Here is a 19,676-nt window from a genome sequence, read left to right as displayed (position 1 = left end):
AGGTCCCTCCAAAGCCACCTCCTCTCCAGGCTGAACGAGCCCAGCTCCTTCAGCCTCTCCTTTGCAGGGCAAGTGCTCCAGCCCCCTGAGCTTCTTGATGTCACGTCACCCTCTTGACCTCACTCCAATTTATTACATTTTTCTTGCACCAGGGAGCCCCAAACTGGATGCAATACTCTAACTGGGGTCTAAGGAGTGGCGAGTACAGGGAGGTAATCACTCCCCTCGTCTGCTGGCGGTGCTCCTGTTAATGCAGCCCAGGATGCTGCTGGCCTTTGCTCATCAGACAGCCTGCAGGATTCAGCTTTGCTGTCTGCCAAGACCCCCGCTCCTTGCACGGGTTACAGTGCTCGGACAGGGCTGCTTCAGGAGCTGGAGATACCAATAACCCTGAGCGACAGGGTGTGTATTTGAGCAGGGGATGCACAGGGCTGAAACCCCAGCCCCCCTCGTGATGCTGCCTGGTGTAACGCAGGGCACCCCAGCCCTCACCCAGGGCATCACAGCCTGACTCAGGCACCCGAGGGCTCCAATTCACCACCTCTAACGGACCCAGCGACGATGTCAGATGCAACCACCTGCTCAGCTTTTTGCCCTGTCCCTGCACGAAATTACAGCTCTGGCGACAAGCAACACCATACCCACGTGTCAGCCACCACCGTGCGCGCGTACCCTGTGAGAGTGAACAATCCAAGCTTGCGCTTTTGCACTGGGCTGAGAGCCGCAGCAGCTGCAGGGATACCCGGCTGCCCCTGGCCTCCCTGAGACCGAGAGGAGCAGGCGGCACGGAGACGACGGCCACTTCTCCGACACTTATTTAACTACCTCGGTTCACAGGCCAGCGCCCCGAGATAGGAGGCCAGGCACCTCGCCGTCAGCAGAGCAACAGAGCCCTCCAGAGAGCAATTCAGAGTGTCCAAGTTAGGCTCCTGTGATGAATCACACCCTGTATCTCTCTCTCCGTGCTAACCGCACGCTTTGGTTCCCCAGATAAGACACCTGAAGCCAAAAGAGCAAATTCAGAGTAACCTCTCTCCACGTTCGCCTTTTTTGCCCCGAACAGGTCTGAAGGGGAAAGCCAGCGTGAGCGCCGCAGGCTGCCCGCCTGGCTGTGGATCCTTGGCAGCGCGCAAAACGGTTTGGCTCAAGTTTTACAGTATCTGAATTTCTCCTTTCACGTACCTGTTTTCAGTCACTTATTTCAAAGACATCATACCTGCCTGCACCCCCGAAATGAACCATAACCTTATCGAAGCTGCTGTTTCTCTCATTTGTACTCATCCTCACCAGTTCGAGTTCACCGATGCTGTGCCCTGTTCTAGGATCTTGAATTGCTCATGTTTCTTTCAAACACTCAGTACAAATTTTAAGGTACTAAAAATACTTCTGAAAATCTCACCTCTACATTTTTAGGAAGTATGTTTAGAAAATTCTTTACTTGATTACACTGTAAAATGAATTAAATTTATTTTTCCCAGGTAGGACCATGCATTTATGTCCTGCTTTGGGTCTTTGTAAGAAATACACTAGTTCAGTTTCAATTTGATTCCCATGTCTCGGCACTAAACTAATCGGGTTTCCAACACTGCAAGGGAATGAAAATATCACCATATATTCATTGACTTTTAAAAATAAGTATAAAAACATGTTTATTAAAATTTTTAAGTGACTTATATAAAAAATTGTTTGCCTTTTTTAAGGCAAACCCAGAATCTATAGGTGGCAGCAGCAGACTATCAGATGAGCATAAGAAAGGGCACTGGATCCCATCTGTTCACACCCTCCAGGGGCAGACCCAATTCTCCAGACCAGGGTTACTTCTGCAGGGATACCAGGCCCTTAGCATAACATAACTCATCTGCACTCCCAAAAATCTGTTCAAATAAAGCAATGCAAAAGCCAGTGAAGCTGCACGTATACATGGCTGCTATGGTTTTCCCTTAGTGCAAACGTTAGCTTCTGAAGCGGCAGGCATCGCATTCGTGCTGCAAGGAACGAAACGTGCTCTTGCTCCGCCGCGGCTACATGGGTAACTGGTCGGCACAGGGGTCGTGCCCACCAATGCCCCAGCTGCCCTGCTGTGGGACTGGACTCAGCCGTACCACTTCACGAGGGCGGATTTGCAGCAGAAACGAACATAGACACTTTGGGATAGAGGAAAACACAGGGCTGACCTGGGAGGACAGGCAGCTCATCTTCTTCTCAAGCTTGTAAGTTATAAATGGAGCAAGGAGCAGGACTTGGGGGGGGGAAATCTCTGCTCTTCAGGCTGGCTTTACCCCAGGCATCTCTGGGGAAGGCCAGACAGGCTGTACACGTACAAGGACACAGCTGTCACAGCCAGCAGGTTCAAGCCTTGCTCCCCCTGCCCTCCCCTTCCTCTCCCAGCAGCCAGTCCAGCCCCACCGGCGTGGCGTGCGTCCCACCAGCACAGCCACGTAAGAGGCACCTCCCTTCATCTCCCACGCGCACGGCATCATCTCCCCGCCCAAGACGGAGAGGGGCTGGGGACGATGCTCCCCTCCGACCCTCCCCTTCCGCCCGGAGGCGAGACCACCTCCGCCCTCGGGCGCACCCCCGAGGAGCCCCCCAGCCCTGCTCCGTCCCCTGTCGCACTGCCAGCGGGCAGGCTCCGGCAGCACAGTTCTCGCAGCATGGGCACTGCCCGGCGGCTCCGGCACAGGGGCTCGGAGAAGACCAGGGGGGTTCCCCCCATCTCATCAAAGTGCAAGGGGTTGTTCCGGGTCCCCGCCACCACCAGCTCCAGCAGCCGGACCACGCAGTCTGAAAACCAGTTCTTCAGGCGGAAATAGCCCTCCTGGAAAGAGATCCGAAGGCTGACAGGCCCCGTGGGCATCCGCACGCTCAGGCTGAACAAGCAGTTCCCCTGCGAGCTGTCCCGCACCAAGTAGGTGCCGACGGGCTCCCGCTGGAGCTTGGCGTGAGCCTCCCCCACGGACAAGGGGCCCCAGTAGAAGTCGCTGGCCTGGAGGATATTGAGGGATCGCTCCAGGATCTCCCACTCGCAGCTGCGAAACATCCGGAAACGATCGGGCAAGCCGGGGGGCACGGGGCTGGGGAGAACGCTCCGATGCTGCCTTTGCGGATGAGAAACAGTGGCGTGCGTGTTGTGCAGATCATCTGGCCTCCCTCTGATCATCTCTCAAAGAGCCCATGGATCCTGGAAAGATGCTGCCTTTACCATGCTTCCTCCTTTGCATCCAGCCTGCAGGACAGAGAGAGAGAAAGGCAAACCCAATACCTTCTTCTAATTGGGCAAGTGAAGACACTTCACAGGGAGAAGACAGCAGCAAGAACACCAGAGAGGGTACCGGGGAGTTACTGCATGTCCCTAACCCACAGCTGCAGGGACAACCAAGGAAATACTTGCAGGAGGCGCTCCAGCTGGGTCCCCACCAGCGCAAGGTAGCACCTTACAGAGCTCTGCGCCCACTGGGTTTCCGTGATCCACAGCTAGGGGCTCCCCAGCACACCCTTCAGCAGGCTGGGTTGAACCTAGCAGATCTCGGTATTTCGAGATTTCCCTCTGTTGGATGTTTAGGGGCTTTTCAGAGTGGCCTTGAGACTGGCAAGGGGAAATGACACCCCAAATCAGAACGGAAAAATTTCCCAAAGCGGGAAAGTATTGTTCACTTTGTCATTCAGTAAAAGGTGGAAAGGTTTCCTCATGCCCCTCCAACCCTTTCTCTGACAAAAGGACAGACAACAGGACTTAGAAGAAGCAGAAGATGGGAATGAGCCTTTCCCACCAAACCCCATGAACCACTCCCTCATCCCAGGACGTGCCTGTTTCACTGTGTCAGAAGAAAGCAAAGGTGTTGGATCAAGACCCCTTCAAGAAATGTTAAACCATCAACTTCAGGGCTGGGACTGCCACAAATGAGAGACCACTTAATGCCGATACCAGACGCTGCTGATGTCCCAGGAATGGTTCTGCTCAGGCCCTTCCAGCCCCTTAACTTCTGTTTCTGCCAGAGGGACATCTCCCCCAGCCAGCAGACGATGCTGCCCTCTCCCCGTCACCGTCCTGCACTCATGTGCTCTGTTCAAAGTGCCCTCCCTTACTGTCATGACCCTGTTCATCTCCTGCACCTCGTGTTATCACCAGGCTGTCTGTTTTCAGAAATGCAAATTCCTGAACTCAGTGTTGCCATCAGCCATCCAAGTAATTTCAATTATATTAAAAAAATACATATTCTGCATGTGTGTGTGTGTATCTAGATATATATATATGCATAAACATAAAAACCACAGCCCCAAGCCAGAGGCTCATGCTGTGTGAGAAGCTGAGCTGTTACATACCACTTCCCCAGGCCTGACAAGTCAGTAGCTCACCGCCAAACCCTGCCCTCGGTCCCTTGACATACTCCATTAACCCAGTCACACTCGCTGACAGCGCAGCCATGCTCGCAGCAGAACAGACTGCTGACACGCAGCCTGCAGCGGAGGAAGAGACGCCCTCCTCCATCTCCGGCAGTCCCCCCCACCGCAGACTCCCGGGAGCATGGGGGCTCATAGCGGGCAGGCAGCCCCCCAGGGAACATGCAAGGCCCTGCGGAGGGCTTGCTCTGGAGGGAGAGCTTTAGGTTAGGCTTAGCTCCTTGCAAGGTTCCCCTTATCTCGCACCCTTCGCTGGCTATTCAAAAGCCTCGCGCTCCTTTCGGTGCTCATGCCAGCTGGACGGCCGTGCGGAGCCCGCTCTGTGCCCGGGGAGAGGACATGGAGTGGCAGGGCCAAATGTCTTTCCCTCGCACAGGCACGGTAGTTTTGGAAAGGAGGCAACTGCCCAGCAATGCCTTCCCTACACTCACCTTTTCTCTCCTAACATCTCTCAATACTTAACAGTAATACCAATAACGTAGTTGTCAGGCAGGTCTCCATACATGGAGCCATAAACACCCTTTCCAAGAGCAGCTTGGGAAGCTTCTCCAGTTTCTATTACTCTGCTTTGCAGTCCACAAGCCGCTAACATCCCTCTGATGTATCGCTCTGACTGCTGCCAATCCTGCCCTTTAGCTACGTGTCACCGCGGGAGGGAAATTCCATGCTTAGAGAAAGGTGGGAGGGGTAGGAAGGAGTTAATCGAGTCGGGTTTTTTCTTTTCCATTTAAAAAAAAAAAAAGGCAGCAGTTGAAAGCTGCTCTGAAGGTTCAGCAAGTCAGAATAAATCTTAGGGGAAGCTGATTTAGTGAGCAGAACACAAGTAAACACAGTCACCACGTGCAGTGACTAGGGCTATCTATCACCACCAAAAACTCAACACTGTAGGCACCACAAGAAGTTGCAGCATCTCTGTCCCTTTCCTTCTCCTCTCCGCTGGGCGAGGAAGCTATAGAGCCCTCTGACATTAGCTACTATAGAAAAAGAAGGTCAAACTACTGCCAGCTGCCTCCAGGGCTGCAGCTATGGGCTCGATGGGAGCGAGGAGCCTTGCTCCCACCAGCAGCCACTCTTCCCAAACTGCAACTTCTCCTGGGTCCAGACGGAAATTTTGCCAATCTCATGGGTCTAGGCTGGAAAATACATTCAAGCAGGAAAACAGAAGCAGGCAGCTGTCTTTCATTTCCAGGCTAGTTTTAAAAATAACAAACAAATAGATAATTTGTTTAAGGCTGCAGATGCTATTTGACAGAAGAAAAAAAAACCTTGTTTTTCCCAGTTTTCAAACTTGAGCCATTCTCCCAAGTCCTTTAAGAAAAATCCACTGCTGCTAGAAGTCTGACTGACTAAGAACTGAGACTGTGTCATCGTTTCGAATTCAAAGTAAATGCAAAAATAGCACCCTCGCAATTTGTTCACTCGGTTTGAAATCTACATATGGGTCAGAGCCTCAGACGGCGTGAATTTGTTTAGCTTCAGTGACCCATTTCTAACAGATGACTGCCTGGCCTGCAGTGCAGTATTAGTTATATTAATATTATCTCTAGAAGTGCTTCCTGATATTACCTTTAAGGTTCACTTTTAATGGGTCAACAGGTCCTATGTGTACATGGCCTCCTATGTCAAGGAGGATGAGCAGACTCTCAGGATTAGGAATAAGCCAGCCCAGGGGTGTAATGAAATACACATGCATAATTAGTTCTGCTTCTGATTTGCCACACCACAATTTGCTTTCCCAACCGCCCCTACAAAAAACCCCAACGCCCAAACACATTACTACCTCCCTACTGCAAGACAGTCAGAAGAGCGCTTGCAGCCAAAGCAATATACCCTCAAAAGCCGGCATCCAACTAATTAAAAGGCTGGGTAAGTTTCCCCAGACCTTCTGATTTACTGCAAGTTCAAGAGCTTTTCAAAATAAGTGCTCTTGACACAGGGCATTCTGCTTTCCTCCTCGCTCACTACCCAGGCAAAGCAGCGTATTTCATATAAGGAGACAATTCTAGTAAACTAGGGGACTGTACGCAGCCTCTGGTGTCAGCCAAGCCAGCCCCGCGCCCTGGGGATTGACAAATCCGGCGTGTTCAACAGCAGCTTCAAGTACTCAGCTATGATTTGTTCTTGTACTCTTCCTCCAGGACACTTGAAAGAGCTTACCTCTTTATATTTACCACCCATAGGGATGAGTTTCTGGCGTCCTGGAAGCGGTCCAATTTCAAGAGTTCTGACGGGGCACTTCCCAGTTTTTGCAAAGAGCAAAAAAACTTAAGAGCAGATCCGTCCTTTGAAAAGAAAGAGACGTTCATCAAATAGGTGACTAAGCCCAGTAGTTTGCCATAATGTGGATCTGAAATACAGCAAATCTGGGGACAGGTTGTCTGTCTCAACCTCTTTGACCTGTATGACTGTAGAAGCATGTATACAGCACTTCATATAGCAACAGAGACAACAGATTATTATTGTTGTTATTATTATTACTATTATTGCTACAAAGCCATGAGCCGATTAGGTCCAGACAGCTCACAGATGGCGTATGGACAAATGCAAAGACCATAAAGTTGCCATCATCTTCTGGAAGCAGAAACCATAAAACCCAAAAGTTAAAAGATAAGGAATAAGCTTTAGGATTTGGAACAGCAAATTCAAACTTGTGCTCAATGCAACGCACAACATTTAGAGCATCTTATCTAAAACGGTGCAGGTAGCCATTCGCTGCTAAGTTATCTGAATAGCGACCCAGTCCGTTCTGGCCCTCGCCCTTCTGCCCTGCTTCCCCGGCTCTCGAGGCTTTTCTTTCTCACCTCACGGATGGAAAACTAAACCCGCTGACCTGATGGAGCAGCAGAGCATCACTCGTGCAATCGCATATCTGTCAGCGGATGCATCAGCAAGCCGAAAAAACGAACCCAGCATTCCGCACGCCTTTCAGAGGCAGTCCCTGTAAGGCTTCACTTATACCTACGCTCCATTACTTAACATCACTTCTCTGCACCCCCCCCAGCGGAGCCCAGATGGGGCACACACCACAAGCCACATTGACTTGCAGCTAGCAGAACTGTGGGTCTATCCCATTACTACGCTACCCACTCCATTCAGCTTCAACATCTCCCAATTATCAATCCCGCAGTTCCCAGAGCAGTTAGGTGGAGGCTGGAATAATTTGGAAAAGCTCTCCCTGAGGTACCCTGCAAACCCTTGCAGCAGCGGCCCCATTCCAGGCAGCAGAGCCTGAGCAGACATCTCTTGCTTGCACGTCTGCATCCCACAGAAATGCGCTGCCTACTGATTTGTGGCTGGAGAGGATGTCTCAAAGGAAAGCTCGAGCAAACGGCTGGAAGAGAAACCTCCCTGGTAAGAGCCAAGCATGCAGCGCTGTGTTTTAATGGTGGGCCAGCCCGGTTCCCACAGCTGCCACCGTCTGCCACACACTGGCACCGGTTTAAACCACGCTGTCACTGCCACGCTGCGTGGCTGCGCAGCCACACCAATACCCCTTGTCACGAGCACCCTACCATGGCCAAGGCGACCAGGGCTGATCCAGAAAGGGCTCGCGGAGGGAGAAGGGAAAGGCAGGAGACGCGCAGACAGACGTGCGCCAAAGAGCACAGAGGGAGCTGTGGTTAGGCGAGGAATGTGGTGCAGCTCGGCGAAGAGGACCAATGTTAATCACAGCCAATTTCTCCAGCACAAAGCAGGCCCAGGAGACGTTGCAGTTCCCTCTATCTTTTATGCCACAGCTATAGAGTTTGATGCAAGGCTGCCATTATGTCTGACATGTGAGGGAACACGTGGAAAAAAGAAAAAAACCCACACCACCCATACACACCCCAAACCAAAACTGTGTTTCGCTATACAACCAGCATTCAACAAGGATGCAATATTTAATAAAATAAAATAAGCTGAGGCAGCACACACACCGTGACAGTTCCTGCCTCCATGCAGTAGAGATACCGAGCAGGAGGATCCTGCATGCGGGTGCTGGGAACCAGCTGCTGGACACCTTGCAAGAGGACTGGTCTTATCAAACCCTTCCCAACATTTTGGGGTTGGAGAACACACTTCAAAACCCATAAATAACTTCTGATGGATCTGATATTTAGGTTTTGTACTTCTTATCATATTTTTCTATAACATGTGTTTTCTGCGTTAACATGACACTGATACAGGCTAAAAGGTTTTTACCCCAAGAAAACCCACAAGACAGTGTGATGTGCGCCAACTGTTCTTCAAGGCAGGGAAGTCTGCAAGTATGTTTGGTTTCTGCATATTATGCTTCAAAAAAAAGGAAGGTGGCAGTTTACAGGGAAAGCTAATTGCTTTTGCTGGACTAACCGGAAGAGCTGAAAGAAAGACCCCGTTTTCAGGGTCCGCTCCTCACACCTTGGAAATACTATGTGCATTCAGAACAACTACTTCCAAATGAAACAGCCCGTTACTCATAGAAATAGCCCAGTGTGAAACTGTAATCCTGCCATATCAGAATAACAGAGAAGTCACATCGCTTCCCTGAACTTGAAGGTTGCTGTGCAGTGGCCACAAGCAACTACAGCTTGTTCCACAGCAAGTAAAACTACCAAAAGGACCGACTGGCTTCTGGCAAAAACAGCTTCTATTGGAGACTGAATTACTTTCCCCCCCCATAACTGGGGAAAAGAGAATTAAAAAAAAAAAAATTAGAAGAAGGAAATCAGTAGTTACTGCTAAGTTTCAAAGCTGCAGCTGAGGCTATCCTGCCATGGCTTAAGGGAAGAGTGGTGGTGTTGCTTACCTTTGGCCAACACAACAACGTTTTTGGTAAGCGAGGGAAGCCCGGTCGCGTTGCTCCTTGCAGTTTCATAGCGAGCAGCCATCCCTGCGAATGTCCATGCAGCAGAGCTACACGAAGGTTCAGCCCTGTGCTCAGCCGGGGAACACAGCCTCCGCACGGCTGCCTTGCCCTCCCTCTCTCCCCACCGCCCGCCGGCTGGGGAAGCAGCCCTCTGGGAAGACGGCCGGGCTCTCCCCGGTTTGGGTGCAGAAACAAGGAGATGGGGAGAGGGTATGATGAGGAGGAAGAAAGAGGCCAAGACAACACCAGTCCCTCATGGCTCCTTCTTGGAAACGCTCTGTCCCCTCTCCCTGCCGAGGGGGGTATCAGTGGGAAGGGGGTAGCGATGCCCGGGGCTGCACCCTCACCCTCAGCTGGGGCAGAGCTCTGCATCCACCGGTCACGGCTCCTCAGCCTCGCCAGCTCCTCCCATCCCCAGACCAGCAGCACAGGTACGTTTCCTCCGTTCCAGCCTCTCTCAGCTAAATTGACTTTTTTCAGTTGTTCCAGCACCCTGTTTGAGGAAACGAGTAAATCCTCAGAAGCGAAGCCTGTCAGTGGTCCCCGCGATGGCCGTGGCCTCATCAAAACCATCACATTTAGCAGGAAAGGAATTTAAAGAAGCAGCTAACTAAGAAATAAGTGTCTGCAGCTAAAACTGGTTCAATATCATGATCAGAACTACGATGTTAGAGAAGACTCCCAGGCACTTAACCAACGCGAGCCAGAGCACAGAGGCACAGGGGAGAGATCCTCCCTTGGCTCTTAAGAAGGACCAGCTTCAGAAGATGTGGGGGGCCACTCAGTAATACCAGTTCCCCTGCCTTCAGAGGAAGGGGCGAGGGTCACAAAGCACAAATGCACCACAACACTAAGTTTTATAACGGGGGATTTCCAACACACAAAATAAAGAAACTAGTCCTGAGAGTCAAAAGTGAAAAGGAAAAAAAATTAAGTCATGAGAGGTTATTTAGGCAATCTTAAAGTGACAGAGCATGTAGACCTCCCACAAACGATGGAGGAGAGACACTGCCTGGCTAAGAGGACAGGCTCGGGGACAACACAGGTCACATCGCAGGTATTAGTTGTAGGTGCGACAGCTTGCAAGGGCCTCTGCCTTGGATCAGAGGCACCAAACACACACACTACAAAACCACAGTCCCTGCCCAAATCTCTCTACAACCTCAATAATCCTTCAGAAGATGAAAAGCTAACCCTGGCGGAGCTGATATAAAGGAATATAAATTACTGACGGTAGGGAGCAAATTTACATGAGGATGGCTGTCATGAAACTGGGACAGTAGGTAGCCAAGACAAACAAAACAAAAACCAGAAAACAAATGGCATTTTCAGTTTATCAAAAACAGAAAATCTCTGGGGGAATCATTTAATTCACTGGGATACCAGCAAGTGGGGACGAGGACACCGCAGAAAAGCTACATAAGCAAGCAGATATTATTTTTTTTCTTTGCACAGGATGCTGAGGAGATTCCCCAGTATTTAATGCTATTTAACCTGAATGGGGGGAATGGGGGTGCTCCATCAGAAGAGATGGGGAAAAGTGACATTAAAGAGCAGAAAGTCAGTGGGACACAGTGGACTATACCCAGGGATTTTGAAGGAATTTGGAAATGGCTGGTTACGATGCAAAGAGAGGTGCTCTCTCAATCAAATCAGCTGCTACTACCAATTGCCAGAGGGCTGCAAGTGTTGTAAGGAACATTTTTTTGACAGGCACTGCTAAGGAGCAGCACACAGATACCTGACTGTGGGGCAGAGGCAATCCCCGGATAGGGCTCTCCATCAGGAAGACGATATCTGAAGCAGCGACAGCTGCCGGGACATGCCTTGCGCTTCCCTACAGTCTCCGTGCCAGAAGCACGCCAAAAACCGAGACACAGCGCACGAGGTAAAGACCCAGCAGCACCCCGGGACCTGTAAAGCAGATGGACAGAAGACAAGGAGCAGTCGCGCCCCGGGGTGATGGGAGGTGGAAAAGAGGAAACCAAGGCATTTCAGCCCCTGCACATCCCATCACCTCTCTGCCGCCCTTCCAGCCGCCGCATCTTCCCCCCAGATCGACCCAGCACACGTTGCAGAGCGTCCCTCCCCGTGACACGTCGGTGGGTACGAGTAGTCCAAAGCCTCCCCCAGCTCAGGTGCGAGCGGCTCCCTTCCCCCTGCCCATGCAAACACACACGTTGACCCAGGTCCCTTTCCAGAAATCATCTCCCCCTTTCTTCAAGCTGCCATTGCCCACGACACCTCAAACACCAGAGGTCTAACCTCGCTCCCCCACAGGCAGCTTCCAGCCTCGTGTTACTTAAATGTAGGCAGCCAGCTGGAAAAGCAGCAAGCCCCCTCCATCGCCTTCCGAACAGGGCGAACAGTGACAAAATCATTTCACTCTCTGCAGGCCAGAGAAGTCAGAGGTCACTCAAAATTCGGCAGGCTGGCAAGCACCAGGAGGCCAGGTGAGACTCTGTCCTCACAAATGCAAGTGGATGCAGACTTGTAGGAAAACAAACTGGGTCTATATTTCGAAGAGCAATAAATTAAGTGGCACAGCTGACGAATGAGCCCAGTAACCGTGCTGAGAGTTCGTTAAGGAAAGCTCTAGCTCGGAATGCAAAAGCAGTCATTAAAAACCAAGAAGCAAACACGAGCGTGAGGTTGCAAAATGGATGGGTGGGAACCTAACAGTAATGCCACCACCTGAGATAGTATGTTCAGTTCCAGTCACCTTAAATAAAAACAGATAGAGTTGAAACAAAGGGGATGGGCCTAAAGATGGGTGATAAGAAGTCACATATAAGTGTTCAGATAGAGAGAGACTGGAGAAACTTCATGCTCAGTTTAGAGAGCAGACAGATACAAGGGGATGCAAGAGAGAAGATACAGCACAATCAGGCCGTTCTTTTTATGCTCTTTCATAAAACTAGAAGAAAGGAAGTTCAAAGGTGACCGAGATTGAAAAGTAACTAATTTTAAAACTCATAAAAGGAAAAACTCCAATCACATAGACATTAAAATGCTGCTGCTGGGGAAAGTGAGAGAGCTGATCTGAGGAGTCTCATTTCTCTTCTTTCTCAAACATCTCCGCTTTGTCTCGGTAAAGTACCCACCATCCTATGCTTTAACAGACCTTAGGCAGCGGGATCCAGCAGCAAAGGGCTGGGATTTTTTTAGCATCACCTTTTTAAGCCACCTCTTAACCATTTAAACTTTACCTAAGACTAAGGGGAGCCCAACACAAGGCATAAATATCCTTTCGTCATGCAAAACTGAAGAAGTAGACAAGGGTTTATAAAATCACTGCAAGGAATCAACTATGGACCTTCTGCAGAGTAGTTAAAGCAGCTCAGCCCATTTTTTTCCTCATTTTTTAATGACTAAAAAGAACAGCACCTCTCGCTTCTGTGTGCTGACTTGAAGATTGGTGTGCATCCTACACAAATGGCAGATTTCAGTGATTACTGCTAAAGCAGCTCAGAATCAGAAACGGCTGTGGCAATTAGAGGTTAGAAAGAGACACTCCCTCTGCCTCAGTCTCCCCTTGAGTGGGGCTCTTGCTCCATCGTGTCACTTAGCTGGGCCTCGGAGGATGAACATAACTTCTAGCAGGGGGATTGGAGAATGTTTCTTCAGCTCCGGCTTCCCTCCTTCCGTGTCCCAACGTATCTCACCAGAAAACAAGGAATAACTCAAATATGGATGAAGAATAACATGGATGAAGAATAATATTGCTGGTGTATCAAAAAGCATAATCAAACCATTTCTGTGGGCATTCGCGCACATCACAAGTGTGCCATCCCAAGCAAACCTACGCCGACCTCCCCTCAGCTTTAGCAAGGCACCTTCAGCAAGCTGCGCAGAAGCCCAGCTACGCGGTTCAGATTGCAGGAACAGGAACGGAGATCTTTGACATTTTCCAACTGCTAATAGTCACACTTATTTTCTTCCCTGACAGCCTTAGCCTAAGTTTCCAAATAAACTTCGCTACTGAGAAGTACGAAAGTAGCTTCAAACCGTTTCTGAACTGCAGAATCACACACACACAAAAAGCCCCTGTTGCACAAGTCACAATCTGAAGTCAAAATTTTTCTTCAGCGTTTGCAGGGGATGAGGGGGAGGACAAAAACTCTCTGCTTAGACAAAGACAACTGAATGCTGACAGCTTAACCCAATTTTGCCAGCCACAACTCCCAAAGAGACGATGTAAAGCTAAAGCAGCCTATTTGCAAACTTAATATTGGCACTGTTCAATTCTTTCCCTTGTCCTTCGCACGTGTTTGCGAACAAGCAGAGGCACAGAAAGCGCATGGGGAGCAGGAAGGGAGAAGGCAGAGAGAATGTGCATTATCAAAATACCTTGAGAGCAGTTCTTGGAAATGTGCAGCCTGCAAGCCTGTATCAGACTCTCATTTCCTGTGAAGTGCACACAGGCCTTTTCACTTCTCCACTGAAGAGGACGAAAATAAGGGGGCAGCTCTAAAGTCTCCAAAGACAACACAAACCCAGCATTTAGTGATTTTACTAAAACTGAATTAACGTTTTTATACTATTAAATACCTATTGAACAGAAGCAGACATTCCCAGAAGTTTCAAAAGTAGGACTTTCTACACCTCTCACTTCTAAATCTTAACTTGAAATCTTGCACTTGGTCGGTGGGGGAAATGAATTTTACTCGAGTCATTTTGACCACTCACTAACACAAAGCCACCAAATCCTGCTACATCAAACACCACTGCACTTTTTTTTTTTTTTAAGGGTCTGAGACCAATTTCAGCAAAATGGTGAGCTAATAAATACCTTACTGAGGCAGAAGGCTGCAGGATATGCACAAATGCAAACCAGAAGAGCAGGCAGTAGTGAAGTAGACTGACAGGACAGAAGGGAGTAAGTTGATACCATGCCTGCCTTCTGCCTCTACTTACATGTAATCAAGGATCTAATTAATGTAGCATTTACTTGTGTTATTTTAAAAAAATAGATGATGCCTCCTAATGACACACACACTTAATTCCTTTACTCTGCAAAAAGATATCATCCTTGTATGGTATACTCAGCTCTTGTACCATCCACATTTTTATTTACAGAAAGAGGTGCAGGTGCCCACCTCTCCCGGCTTGCGAGCTTTCGGCAAGCACCACTACCCGAGGTCTGCAGCGGCCTGGAATAACGGCTCAGGAACACGCCACCTCCCCACAGCTTTTATTAATCTAACCACAGCGTCAACCCGACCCAAATGATGTCACATTTAAGTATTGGCACTATCTGTTTATTGCCGACCAAACTAAGGTAGGAGAAACCAGGAGAGAGAAGCCAGTGGGTGGTAGGGGGAGATGGGGGTGGTGAGGAGCTGCAGGGAAAGACTGGGAGGAAAGGGCGAAACCCCAGCAGGGACAGAGAAAGAGGAGCAAGGGAAGAAACACAGCTCCAAAGGCACATTTTCTCCTTTGTTTCTCAGCAATGCAACCACAATATTAGTGACAGCAACTAAGAATTTACACCACCCAACTCCAGCTCTATCCTTGCGCAAACCGACCACCAACTTCACAGAAATCCCAGTTGGATTGAGGGTAAGAGGCACTGGCTGCATGTTTGACACTGTCATCTGGAAACTGAATTTGGCCCTCTCCAAGCAGGCACAGCAGGGGCAGGGACACACACCTGGGAGGATGTGCAGAAGCTCAGCCTTTCCCTGGTGCTCCTCTATGCCCGCTTTTCGGGACCCCAGCACAGTTTACCTGTGCCTTCCAATGCAATCTTAAACAAAAGCCCTGTGCTGCCTCTCACCCCACTACATTTAAGTAAGTGATCAGCAAGCCAGATTATTGAAGGACATATGACATACTCAACAATAACAAGGAGCACAGAAATAACAAAAGCCCAGATCCCAGCCTAGCTCAGGAAAAGATGGGAACCTGTGTGGAAGGTTGGCGTGCCAGGAATCCCACGGGTTTGTGCCCAAGAGCCTTCCCCTCTGGACAAGAATCTGTACTTCAACAACTATGTTTTAAATCACATACCCAGCAGAATCGCTCACAAACACAGAAACAAAGCTTGGCTTCATCTGCAGCGACTGGCCGCATCTCGTCGTAACTTGATTCAACCAAGACCAACATTATGTGATAATAGAGCCTCAGTCCCACAAACTTCTGTGCATGTGCATAATTTTTAAGCACGTGACCATAGCCCCGCTGTGACTGAATGGGCTATTTGACGTTCATACAGCATCTGAACTGCAGTTGCAATTGTTTGGAGAAATAAGATATGCCTGCTAACCCTCTTAAGGGCACAGTCAATAGAGAATGAAACATCGGGAAACTGTAGTTATTTCTGATCCCACCCCATGTCAGAGTTGAGCATGGTCAACATGTGACTGGGGTTTTCATCTGAGTTCTCTGAGAGTTTCAAGGACTAGAACTAGCAAACGGCACTGTCTGGACCACATAGTCCTAAATAGCAGCTTGCTAACAATACTCTTTACCCTCAACTTTCCAGAACAATGGTCAAGCCACATCCCCCTCCTTCACCCATGCAGGGGAAGAAAAAAGCCAGGGACATTAATTTAACATTCTTTAGTTCCTCTCAGTTACCTCTGAGGTTCATCCAGATCCTGTTTTCCAAGCTTAAGAATACACACTTAAACTAAATTTTTAAAAAAGGAAAAAAAAAGATCCTAAGAGTAGCACGAGCTGAAGTTTTAGGTGGTAACTATTCCAAAATTCTCAGTAAGAGCGTGTGCGTTTGTGGGAAAAAGTGAGTAGCAGATCCTACATGGCTGCGAGCACCATGACTCAGATTGCATAAAGAAGGAGGTTTTAGCGATAACCTTTGCCGACGAGGCTTTTCATGGGCGCGCAGCACTGATCTTCCGAGAAAAGGCAGGTGTGAGGCTGCGTTCTGACTGTGCCGGGTCTGGAGGATGGTGAGTTCCTCTGCCTTTCAAGGGCAACCCCAACGGGCACGTACGCTCCTGGTTCACGGTTACCCTGTTTCCCCGTAATGCCTTCGATTCTGGCAGGCAGCTCGCTTTTCCAGCTAAGACCAAGTGTAACACCCTGCGTACCACTTCTCCAGTGGTTTATGTGAAGGGAAAGAAGTGGCGTGAAGACCAAGTTACCCGCTCCCCGGACCCATGCGGCTGCTTCCCTACAGACCCATCTGAGACATTAGACAATTTGCAGGTTTCACTTTAAAACAAGCATCTCCTGTCCTGATGCTGTGGAGAACACCTTGACGGCAGGACAAGCCCCAAGCCCCACGGAGCCTCCCAAGCTGCTCCCAGCACCCCACATGGCTCCCTTCAGGGCCGGCAGTGAGTTGCCAGCACCCCAAATCCTCCCCTGACCCCCCCCCGGGGAAGGCACCCCAAGCCCCAGCACTCTCCCTCTTCCCCAGCCAGCAACAGCCCCAACGCCCCCCGGAGCCAAACCAGCGGCGGGCTGCACCCTCCCCAGCTCCCGCCCGTGTTAAGAAGCCGAGAGGGGGACCGGAGGAGATAGACAGACAGACATCACCCCCACACACACCCCCGAAAAGGCCGTCTCGGTTAACGCCGCACAACTTACTCTCGGCACCTCCGGGGCCGCGGGCGGGCGGCGCTGCCGCCGGTGCGAGCGAGCGCTCAGTGCCGGGGCGACAGCGGCGCTGCCCGGCCCTGCCCCCGCCGCTCTCCCGCCCCGAAGCGAAACCGAGGCGGCCCCGCTCCCCGCCGCCCGGCGCCGCCGCGCTCCGCATCCCCCCCCCCCCCCCCCGGCCCCTCAACTCACAAAGGGGCCGGTGCGCGGCTTACCGGAGGCGGCGCGGCTGGCCGCCGGGCCCTCCTCGGCAGCGGGGCGGGCAGGCGGGCGGGCGCCGCGGCGGCGGCTTCGGCTCCGGGGAGCAGAGCAGAGCGGAGCGGAGGGGAGGGGAGGGGAGGAAACCCCCCAAGTGTTTCTTTTCCGAGGAAGGAGCCACGGGGGAGGGGAAGGGGAGGGGTTTCTCCCTCCTCCACCACCCCGTCTTTCCACGGCGTGGCTCTTGCAAGGCGGGGGGGGGGGGGAAAGTAAAGAAGAAAAAAGTTTTTTTTTTTAAAGAAAAGTTGGACGGATTGGGGGAGAGAGGGAGAAAAAGAAGAAAAAAAGCGGCTGTGAAAGCCCCTCCGCTGCAGACTGGCAGAGGAACCGCACCGGGAGGCGCCGCAGCATCCACCGCCCCCCGGGACCCGCCGGAGCGGAGCCACGCGCCGCCCGGGGGAGGTGGCGGGCCCCGACGGCGGCAGCGGGGGACCGGGGCTCTGTCCCTCCACCCGGTCACCGTCTGCTGCCCTCCAACACTGGGCTGGGGCATCGGAGCTCGCCAGCACCGGAGAGGGGGATGCTATGCCCAGGGCTGGGGCCGCAGAGCGGTGAAACACCGGGGCGGGGGGCTCCGCATAGGACCGGGGCAGCAGAGCGAGCAAATGAGGGCCCTTTACACCAGCGGCGAACGGGGAGGCTGTCCCGGCCTTTAGCTTCACTGCCAGAGCTCTCCCTGCTCCTCTCGGGCACTGCAGTAGCCCGCAGAAGGGCACCGGGCACCCTGGCAGCGCAGAGCGTGAGGCAGTGTAATGCACACTTGAGGAGCGTGCCGAAAAACGCACGCTGTTGCCTTGGTGGGTTGAATGAAAATACTGGAAACCACGGAAAAAATGGGAAAATGCGCAAAAATGTTATGATGTAAAATATAAATAGTGCACCATGTGGTGCATACTATAAGCGTAGTATTGCTCAAAGAGAATAGACCTAATAGCAGAAAAGATAAGCTTTGCGATTCAGTACAAACCCCACAGTTGTTAAAGGCCTAGCCTGCAATTAGCCTATGACTTGAACACACCATTGGAGCTCTCGTTGACCTATATACTTTCACCAGATCCAGATCCTACCGAGACTGCTGCACGTGTTCCCCGGTGCGTGCATGCCAGGTGAATTGCCCTGTTGAAAAAGCTGTAAGCAAACACCGAACACAGACATGCTCTGGCTGCTCTGCACCAGTCTAGTGATGCAAAGCAGCTATAACTCTGGGTTGAGCAGCTGACTAAAAGATCTTTACAGCTGCTTTGCATTGCTAGGGAGTACAAAGCAGTCAGAAACACACCACTGAATCTGATCTGCAGCCTTGCCAGAAGTTCCACTGAGTATTGAGACATCAGTCCTTGTTTTTTCTTTCAACCAAGCATGAAGATGCTGCTGACCACAGAAGAATTTCTGAACTTCCATAAGAGTCTGGGCAAAGCGCTTAATTCTTTTTCAGGGAGGCTTCAGTGGGAGGACCTGCCGCTGGAGCCCTAAATCACAGCAGAGACGAAGTGCTCATCTGTTCCATTTTTGGTTTTATAAGTAGGCTTGTCACACTTTTCTTTGTATTTTTGGATGGCAGCTTCAAAAATATCCTGTGGTTTGCTTTACAGTTGCCTAGTAGGGAGTCCGTTTCCCTCTGTGGATATTTATAGCATTTATTGGGTGACTTCATAGACTCTACCAGCCACCTTGCCTTAACATTAAATGGACCAGTCTAATTCTGCCTTTTATTCTTCCTCTCCATCTTTGCCTGCGAAAAGTAACAACCAGCCTTATTGCTCGGAGATTGTTTGTGGGTCTCACTCTTTCTCTTATCCACTTGAAACCATGACCTCACAGCAGCTGCTGAAGTGTATTGCAGCAATCCTCTTCAGCAATAAAAGCTGGTGAGACATGTCACAATGGCACCATTGACAACAATTTTCCAAAGCTCAGACTTGTCCTGGTTTTGGCTGGGATAGAGTTAATTTTCTTCCTAGTAGCTGGTATAGTGCTGTGTTTTGGATTTAGTATGAGAATAACATTGATAACACACCGATGTTTTACTTGTTGCTAAGTAGTGTTTACCCTAGTCAAGTGCTTTTCAGCTTCCCATGCTCTGCCAGGCGCACAAGAAGCTGGGAGGGGACACAGCCAGGACAGCTGACCCAAACTGGCCAATGGGATATTCCATACCATATGACGTCATGCTCAGTATATAAGCTGGGGGGAGTTGGCCGGGGAGCAGTGACTGCTGCTCAGGGACTGGCTGGGCATTAGTTGGTGGGTGGTGAGCAATTATATTGTGCATCACTTATTTTGTATATTCTATCATAATCATTATTATTATTATTATTCCCTTCCTTTTCTGTTCTATTAAACTGTCTTTATCTCAATCCACGAATTTTACTTTTTTTTCGATTCTCTCCCCCATCCCACTGTGCAGGGAGGAGTTGAGCGAGCAGCTGTGTGGTGTTTAGCTGCCGGCCGGGGTTAAACCACGACAAGACTTGAGTCTCAAGGACCAAAATGTGTCCAGGATGAAGGTACCTCTGAAGTGGCTTCATTATGGGTAGAAAACACAAAGATGCTGAAGTAGCTTTGTGTCCTGTGACACAAAGGAGGAGACAGCAAGCAAACCATGCTCAAACACTGGCTTCGC

General features: G+C 50.5%; 1 protein-coding gene across 1 annotated transcript; it reads right to left on the bottom strand.

Moving 5' to 3' along the window:
- Positions 1 to 1,620: 1,620 nt before the first annotated feature.
- On the bottom strand, positions 1,621 to 16,850 carry LOC142083695 (suppressor of cytokine signaling 1-like). The gene is made up of 3 exons (XM_075153508.1): positions 16,787 to 16,850; positions 6,559 to 6,683; positions 1,621 to 3,226 (listed from the first exon to the last, which is right to left on the bottom strand). Exon 3 carries the CDS (start codon positions 3,158 to 3,160, stop codon positions 2,477 to 2,479), a length of 684 nt encoding a protein of 227 aa, XP_075009609.1. The 5' UTR covers positions 3,161 to 3,226; positions 6,559 to 6,683; positions 16,787 to 16,850; the 3' UTR covers positions 1,621 to 2,476.
- Positions 16,851 to 19,676: the final 2,826 nt, after the last annotated feature.

The sequence above is a fragment of the Calonectris borealis genome, chromosome 1 (assembly GCF_964195595.1).
Source record: "Calonectris borealis chromosome 1, bCalBor7.hap1.2, whole genome shotgun sequence".
NCBI classification, from domain to species: domain Eukaryota; kingdom Metazoa; phylum Chordata; class Aves; order Procellariiformes; family Procellariidae; genus Calonectris; species Calonectris borealis.
This window is presented reverse-complemented; position numbering and strand designations above follow the sequence as displayed.